Source organism: Oncorhynchus kisutch, linkage group LG15 (genome assembly GCF_002021735.2).
Source record: "Oncorhynchus kisutch isolate 150728-3 linkage group LG15, Okis_V2, whole genome shotgun sequence".
Lineage (NCBI taxonomy): Eukaryota > Metazoa > Chordata > Actinopteri > Salmoniformes > Salmonidae > Oncorhynchus > Oncorhynchus kisutch.
Window position 1 is genome coordinate 63,418,052 of NC_034188.2, and position 9,372 is coordinate 63,427,423.

General features: G+C 41.7%; 1 protein-coding gene across 1 annotated transcript in view; it reads right to left on the bottom strand.

Annotated features, from left to right (window-relative positions):
* Nucleotides 1–5,840, bottom strand: part of LOC109905658 (trafficking regulator of GLUT4 1-like) — a 30,879-nt gene extending 25,039 nt beyond the window's left edge. Inside the window, exon 1 of the mRNA XM_020503167.2 lies at nucleotides 4,689–5,840. Within this exon, the coding sequence (XP_020358756.1) occupies nucleotides 4,689–5,105 (417 nt within the window). The 5' untranslated portion in view covers nucleotides 5,106–5,840. The remainder of the gene's footprint in view (nucleotides 1–4,688) is intronic.
* Nucleotides 5,841–9,372: the final 3,532 nt, after the last annotated feature.

Here is a 9,372-nt window from a genome sequence, read left to right on the forward strand (position 1 = left end):
ACAGGGCAAACTGGCCCTAACCAGAATAGAGAGAGGAGTGGGAGGCCCCGGTGCACAACTGAGAAAGAGGACAAGTACATTAGAGTGTCTAGTTTGAGAAACTATATTGTAGCTTCATTAAATAGTACCCGCAAAACACCGGTCTCAAAGTCAACAGTGAAGAGGCGACACCGGGATGCTGGCCTTCTAGGCAGAGTTGCAAAGTAAAAGCCATATCTCAGACTGGCCAATAAAAATAAAAGATTAAGATGGGAAAAAGAACACAGACACTGGACAGAGGAACTCTGCCTAGAAGGCCAGCATCCCAAAGCTGCCAGTTGAGAACTGATGGTTGGGATGTGGAATATATATATACACACACAAGTTCTCAACTGGCAGCTTCGGGATATTTTTACAATACAAAACATACACATACAAACGACAGCATACAGACTCACACAAACATCAACGACATCACAACTGCCCAGACCCACCTGCTCACACTCCCATCTCCAGCGCCCGCATCACTCTCCGTCACATGGCCTCAAACTGCATCCGTTTGTTTATCTCTGTCGCCCACACATTTTCAACATAATGAAGCATTTGACCTTTCCGTTGTGTTAACGATGGAGGATTGGTTGATTTCCAGTTTTCAGGTATATGTTTTATCAAGATGATTGATGAGAAAAGTATCTTCCAAATAATCAGGTATCTCGCTGCACCCTCATATGCCATGTCTTAAACTATGCAGACAGTCGGATTAAAAGTACATTTACATTGTAATGCTTCTGACAGCCAACTTTCTTACTCCGCCCATAACTTTTGGACTTTATAGCATTCCAGATTGATTATTGAGTCATTGTTAGTTTTACACTTCAGACATGACTCTGCCGTGCTGTAGAATTTGTGAATTTTGTCTCTTGTATAATAAATTCTATACCTTTGTGTAACCGATGTGAAATGGCTAGCTAGTTAGCGGGGTGCACGCTAATAGCGTTTCAATCGGTGATGTCACTCGCTCTGAGACCTTGAAGTTGTTGTTCCCCTTCTCCTCGTACCCAATTTGTTTCATTTGTATTTATGGTTTTGGAGTTATGTTCTGTTTTATTAAATTACTCTATTTTACCAAGTTTAATTATCCTGCGCCTGACTTCCCTGCCACCTATACACACAATTGTGACATGTACAAACGCTTGCAAAGCATCAGCCTCAGGCAAATATTGTTATTAGATGTAAAAACACTGCCCTTCATTGTCATTCAAACATAATAAAAAGTATGTTTTACTTTGACTTTTAAAAAAAACGTATCTTTGACCATCATTCTATCTCCCGCACAGCAACTCCACTCCCACTTGTCTCCAATTCCACATCCCAACCATCAGCTTCCCTCAGCCCATCCCATCTATCTCTGCTGGCCACCCACTTCGAGTTTCTACACAACACATATCTTTCAACTATGCTGTGATGTTTAACATACAATTTCAATCTATAAAATCAAATAGAATCCACAGATTGCGAGTTGAAGGTCAATACTTTTACTAAGAGTATTAGTATATTAGTAATTGACTGACCCGGTCTCTCCAGATCTCCTAACAGTACTATTTCTAGGGTCAATTTTCGATCAATGCTATGCATTTTCAGCCATTCCCGAACCTGAGACCAGAAACAGGCCACCTGAGGGCAATACCAAAATAAATGGTCTATTGATTCTGTATCCTCACAACAAACATCTGCAGAGTTAGGGAAAGGGTTTACTAACATGCTAAGTAGTTGCAAAGTAGCTCAAAAGTAATTAGTGAAAATGCTAACGTTATCCATAATGAGAATCGAACACACAACATTTGGGTTGCTAGACGTTCGCGTTATACACCTACCCATCCTCCCCCCGCCCAACCTCCCTCTAATCATTTGCGTTAGACGCCCACCCATCCTCCCCGACCAACCTCCTTCCAGTCCTTTCTGTCTTATATAACCTGTAATACTGGGTTGGATCACAGTGAGGTGAGTTTTAAAAGCACGTACTGTTTTGATGATAAGTATTTGATGTTATTTTCGATTGCACTTGCATTGATGTCAGAGTGGTTAGAGAGACAATAGTTACCTGATAATCATTAGCGAGTCGGGTACTAACACAGGGGCAGAGTGCATATTATCATAACTCAACGGTCACATAGAATTTTACTGCGGTCATGACTGCTGGTGTGGCAGTAATACGTTCACTGGAACAGCCCTAGCCTCTCTCCATGTGCTATTTAATTAATTGTACAAAAAAATCCTCAGTTGTCATATTTGCGACCCACTTTGGAATGTAATTAATTGGAGGGTGATGGATATGTCAGGTGATGCCAATTTTTGCAATCCCTCAGAATTTAAGCAGACTGAATGCGCTTATTGTTGTGCTTGCGTTACAACACCAAATTATGTTGTCTATTTACAGTACCAGTCAAAAGCGTAGACACGCCTACTCATTCAAGGGTTTCTCTTTATTTTTACTATTTTCTACATTGTAGAATAATAGTGAAGACATCAAAACTATGAAATAACACATGGAATCATGTAGTAACCAAAAAAGTGTTAAACAAATCAAAATATATTTTGTATTTTAGATTCTTCAAAGTAGCCACTCTTTCTCAAAGTAGCCACTCTTTATCCATTGTCCCACTAAACGTAAACCAGATGGGATGGCGTATCACTGCAGAATACTGTAGTAGCCATGCTGGTTAAGTGTGCCTTGAATTCTAAATAAATCACAGACAGTGTCACCAGCAAAGTATCCCCACACCATCACACCTCCTCCTCCATGCTTCACGGTGGGAACCACACATGCAGAGATCATCCGTTCACCTGCTCTGCATCTCACAAAGACACGGTGGTTGGAACAAAAATCTAATATTTGGAATCAGACCAAAGGACAGATTTCTACCGGTAAAATGTCCATTGCTCCTGTTTCTTGGCCCAAGCAAGTCTCTTCCTCTAATTGGTGTCCTTTAGCAGCAGACCATAAAGGCCTGATTCATGCAGTCTCCTCTGAACAGTTAATGTTGAGATGTGTCTGTTACTTGAACTCTAATGAATTTATCCTCTGCAGCAGAAGTAACTGGGCCTTCTTTTCCTGTGTTGATCCTCATGAGAGCCAGTTTCATCATAGCACTTGATGGTTTTTGCGACTGCACTTGAAGAAACTTTCAGAATTCTTGAAATGTTCCATATTGACTGACCTTCATCTCTTAAAGCAATGATGGACTGTCATTTCTGTTTACTTATTTGAGCTGTTCGTTCTTGCCATAAAATATGGACTTGGTTTTTTACCAAATAGGGCTATCTTCTGTATACCACCCCTACCTTGTCACAACACAACTGATTGGCTCAAATGCATTACAAAGGAAAGAAATTCCACAAATGTACTTTTAACAAGGCACACCTGTTAATTGAAATGCATCCCAGGTACCTTATGAAGCTGGTTGAGAGAATGCCAAGTGTGCAAAGCTGTCATCAAGACAAAGGGTGGCTACTTTGAAGAATCTCAAATATAAAATATATTTTGATTTGTTTAACACTTTTTTGGTTACTACATGGTTCCATATGTGTTATTTCATAGTTCTGATGTCTTCACTATTATAGAAAAACTAAAGAGAAAACCTTGAATGAGTAGGTGTGTCCAAACTTTTGACTGGTACTGTATGTTGCTACAGAATATATTGTACTTGGATATCAATTGAGGTAAGAATATTGCTCTTTTTTCTTTACGACCACTTTTCTGTGATCTCGTTTTAATCTTTCCAATATTCGCAAAGTCAGGGCTTAACCGGCCTTTTACGCTGCTCAAGGAGAATTCGCCCCACTCACGCTAGCCTCACCCTCATGTGGGTGCTAACAAGATAGAAAGAAAGCTTGGTAGTGCTACGTATCAACAGCCATTGTCAGATAATCCAGTAGGGGTTGGAAGCAGTGGTGAGCTTCGATTAGTCACACTGGTCACGATATCTCGCTTTGCTTCCATTGAAAGCAAATGGCTTCTGATGTTTCACCGCAGGATGCAACTTCCTAGTGTAAATGGCCTGTAAATCGGCCCCTTTATGCATAGATTGAAACCAGAAACACTGTTGCTTAAAAATAACATCATTCTGGACAGCATACTCATTGATAGATCTGCTGCAACAAAGGCTACATCAATGTGCCAACACAGGCCATATGATTGTCTATCTGGGACATCATGGCACCCTGTACAGGAAGTGCAGCTATGCTGCAGATATTTTCTGAATGAAGCAGCAGGGAGGGCTGTAACCTACCACAAGGTAGGCTAAAGACAGTTCCTGGGAACAGGAATGTGTTTGATATACTATCCTTTTCCCTCTATCACAAACATCTTTTGTTGAACAGTGTTTTAGATGTAGGACTCTATTCAATCCATATCGTGGAAATTCAGCGTTACATTTTAAGGCAATGTTTCCGTGTTAACGGAGACCGCTTTCAAGGTAAACACTGCATATGTTGGCAACATCGGAAATTACCTTTACATTTCTAGCAGGTAATCTGGGCTATAGGGCTACGATGTAGTGGCAAAATGTCGTAGACCAAATTATGATTCCCTTATCCCCCAATGTTCTCTATATAAATACAACATGGACAATGATGAACAGTGAATTGACAAGAAACGACAGGTGTTTTTAGACCCCACTTTCCTAGACAGACGATGGACATCCACTTACCATAATTGAATATGCCAAAGCAACAATGCTGACGGGCCAGAAAGGGCAGAAACAGGACAATATGACCAGTATGAGATAGTCTTTGGGCTTTTGCGCCTCTTGGACCGCGGCGTTCCCGATGGAAGAGGTGCGACTGCGACTCAAACTGACCCGGGACGGGGAGGGGGGGGCAGCGGTCAGGTGCCCCGCAGAGCCCGACCTAAAGGGTACACTGTGACCGTTCTGGTCCGCATCCAGGTTATTTTCGCTCCCCACGTTGATGGTAAAGGAGGAGGACATTTTCATACCGTTGCCGCCAGCAGGCTCCGTGGTTACGAGGTTGAGAAGTTTCTCCGTCTCCTGAGACTCGTTGGCGGGCGCGCCGCCGCTCTTTCCCAGGTTAGATTTCTCGAATTCAGTGTCTGTGTTGATTGCCATTTCTTAAAAATTCCAAATATTTAAATTAGTTTCCAATAGAGGAAAAATAAATGCCTAATCGTGTAAAGTACTAAAACTGGTTAGAGTGGTGCTAAATTCCCATTATTTGACCTGATACATTTGATTTATTTTAATCGTGCCAAGATTAATTCTCCAATTTCTTTCGATGTTACAATAAACTGTAAGACTAAGACTACCCAATTTAACCAATTGCGTGGCAAATTGATATGTATACTAATGCACCGTTTAGGTAGGCTATGTCATCCACATGCGTTATAAATCAACCCCTTTCAATTAGAGATAAAACAATTAGTGGTATTTTCCCGTTGGATTTGTGTATCATTCTTCATCTAGAATCAAGAATAATACCTTCCGTCTCAATTCCGCAGTTCCATTCAATCCACACTCGCTAACAGAAAGCGATCTCTGAAATGTGCACTCCCTCTCTCTATATATAACGCCAGAGCCAAGGAACAAATCACTCAGTGAAACGCCTGTCGCCTGCCTTTTTAACCCCACCGCAATGCTCTATTATTACCAGCTTTATATATCGCGCAAATAAACGTTTTCTTTTTCATTCAAAATAATAAAGATGGACGGAAAACAGATTACTTTCTCTCAAATATACGCCCAGAATCAGAGAAAGTGAGTTTGTGTCCTGTGTGTTGTTCCGCAACGGGCCGTGTCTCAAGGCTGTTTCTCACGCTGCACCGACAGAGCCACTGGGTTGAACTTGTAGCAGAGCAGCGTGGCGCCCCCTCCCCACCCCACCCCACCCCTCTCCTCCCCTTCTTTCTCTCCTTCCGTGTTTCCCAACATCAGCACCACTATGGAAGCGCGCCAGGGGAAGTAGAGACAGGGCGTAATCTCTCTGGCGCTTTGATCCCCGCGTGGGACGTATCAACACTTCTTCTAGTATAGGCTAATATAGGCCACTTTTACTATTTTACTATTGTCGAAATAGCACTGATGATCTTAGGTTTGATTGTGTAGATTTATTCAATGTCCCGAGGTCACGCGTGGTTGAGCATGTGTACACGGTGTGGTATAAATGTTAACTGTCTTCCACTAGGCTCCCTTTATCAGGAACCTGATATAGCCTACTGGTCAATTGATACCAAATCAATAACCTACCACGGGTGCTGGTTTAATTTGAGGATAATGACATAGAAACGTTGTAGTTCAAACTTGAATTTAGGCTTCCATCCACATTCTGTATCGACTGATTATAAACAGTGGGTACATTTTTTCCGGATACAGCATTTAAAGTTCTAACTAGATTGATAATACGTACTGTATAGAAAGCCGTAAAGTGCTACATGTAATGATAAGGGAAAGGGGGATACCTAGTCAGTTGTCCAACTGAATGTATTCAACTGAAATATGTCTTCCCGCATTTAAATGGTTGATAGCGCTATGTTTTCTGCTGCTATGGTCCAAAATGAGGACCTATGAGAAGTGAGGTTCTTGAAGGGCAGGTTGGTGTTGTCTGTTTTTGTGTCCTACACTCTTTGAAAAAAAGGTTCCTTATAGAACACAAAAGGGTTCTATCGCTTGCTTCATATATGGATCAGAACCCTAGAGGTTCTTCTTCACTGAACCAAAATGGTTCCATACAGAACCCTGCATGGTGCCATTTATGAATTATGGCTACTACTATTAAATAGTCATATTTTTAGCTAACAATATAATTGAATAAAAAATTAAGTAATGGACAATAGAATACCAGGATATTTTCTAGAATGTATTGTCATTATATGCAAACATATTTTTGAAATATGCACTGGTGGGCAGGAAGGCATGTCTTTGTTTGAATGATGGCCCAAGCCAACTCTGGCTGACTTCTTTACAATACAATGCAATACAACTTTGTCAAATAGTTACAGTGAACAACAAAAATGTGTCTTCTGCTCCGTTCTCAACCCTCCAAACAGCAGACCTCACACATACAGTTGAGACGAGCACTTGTTCAAGCTGCAGTGCAGCGCCCCTGGATGGAGATTTGAGGATGTGAACCCAACAGCCCTCCAGTTGTCAGATCAACTCAGCCCGTTTTTTTTTCTCCAGTGCCCGGCCCCAGGATTCGAACTGGCCTCCTTTCGGACACAGGTCCAACTCCTTAGCCACTGGGATACCTACCGCCAATACAGTATGTGTTTTTGGGTGACTGGTTGCAGAGAATAATAAAATGAGCAAAAACATAAAATTAAGACAAAATGCTATGCAGACACCGGTGGAGTCTCCTCAGAGGAGGAAGGAAAGGACCCTCCTCAGTGAATTTAATAAAAATAAAAATTGTGAAACATTAAAACGTTATCCTTTTAAGATAAAACTATACTAAATATATTCACGTCACCAAATAATTGATTAAAACACACTGTTTTGCAATGAAGGTCTACAGTAGCTTCAACAGCACTGTAGGGTAGCAACATGGTGTAGCCGGAGGACAGCTATTTTCCGTTCTCCTCTGGGTACACTGACTTCACTACAAAACCTAGGAGGCACGTGGTTCTCATCCCCTTCCATAGACTTACACAGTTTGCGTGTGATCAGGGGTGTATTCATTCTGCCGATTCTGTTGAAAAAAAAGTTTCTTATACGGAAGCAAATGGAATGAAACGGGGAAAACATACCTGAATTTGTCCAATAGAAACTCTCATTTGCAACTGTTGGACTAATGATTACAATCTAGATCAGCTAGATGCAGGCACGGTTGTTCAAGGTGGTATTGAATGTGTAAATGTCTGTCACCTTGATTAATCAAATTTCTTTCAACCTGTGCACCTAGGTTGTAAACTTTCACTCATAAAAAACATAAATACCTTATTTACATAAGTATTCGTACCCTTTACTATGAGACACAAAATTGAGCTCAGGTGCATCCTGTTTCCATTGATCATCCTTGAGATGTTTCTACAACTTGATTGGAGTCCACCTGTGGTAAAATTCAATTTATTGGACATGATATGGAAAGGTACATAGCGGTCTATATAAGGTCCCACAGTTGACAGTGCATGTCAGAGCAAAAACCAAGCCATGAGGTCGAAGGAATTGTCCATAGAGCTCAGAGACAGGATTGTTTCGAGGCACAGATCAGGGGAAGGGTACCAAAGAAATGTCTGCAGCATTGAAGGTCCCCAAGAACACAGTGGACCCCATCATTCTTAAATGGAAGAAGTTTGGAACCACCAAGTCTCTTCCTAGAGCTGGCTGCCAGGGCCAAACTGAGCAATCTGGGTAGAAGGGCCTTGGCCGTGCTTCTACACCTGCACTGCTTGCTGTTTGGGGTTTTAGGCTGTGTTTCTGTACAGCACTTTGTGACATCAGCTGATGTAAGAAGAGCTTTATAAATACAGTTGATTGATTTATTGATTGATTGGTCAGGGATGTGACCAAGAACCCGATGGTCAGTCTGACAGAGCTCTAGAGTTCCTCTGTGGAAATGGGAGAACCTACCAGAAGGACAACCATCTCTGCAGCACTCCACCAATCAGGCTTTACGGTAGAGTGGCCAGACGGAAGCTACTCCTCAGTAAAAGGCACATGACAGCCCGCTTGGAGTTTGCCAAAAGTCACCTGAAGGCTCTCAGACCAGGAGAAACAAGATTCTCTGGTCTGATGAAACCAAGATTGAACTCTTTGGTCTGAATGCCATGCATAATGTCTGGAGGAAACCTGGCACCATCTCTACGGTGAAGCATGGCAGTGGCAGCTTCATGCTGTGGGGTTGTTTTTCAGTGGCAGGGACTGGGAGGCTAGTCAGGATCAGGGCAAAGATGAAGGGAGCAAAGTACAGAGAGATCCTTGATGAAAACCTGTTCCCGAGCGCTCAGGATCACAGACTGGGGTAAAGGTTCACCTTCCAACAGGACAATGACACCAAGCACACAGCCAAGACAACGCAGAAGGATCTGCAGAAAAGAAAGGGACAAACTCTCTGTATACAGGTGTGCCAAACTTGTAGCGTCATACCCAAGAAGACTCGAGGTTGTAATCGCTGCCAAAGATGCTTCAACAAAGTACTGAGTAAAGGGTCTGAATACTTATGCAAATGTGATATTTCCATTTTTTATTTTAAAATACATTTGCTAAATTATCTAAAAACGTGTATTTCCTTTGTCTTTATGGGTTATTGTGCGTCGAATGATCAATTTAATACATTTTAGAATAAGGCTGTAAAAAAGGTAAAGTGGTCTAAATACTTTCCGAAGGCACTGTAACCTTTTTAGTAAAGGGTTCTTGAATCTCCTCAAAAAAATCTAAAGGT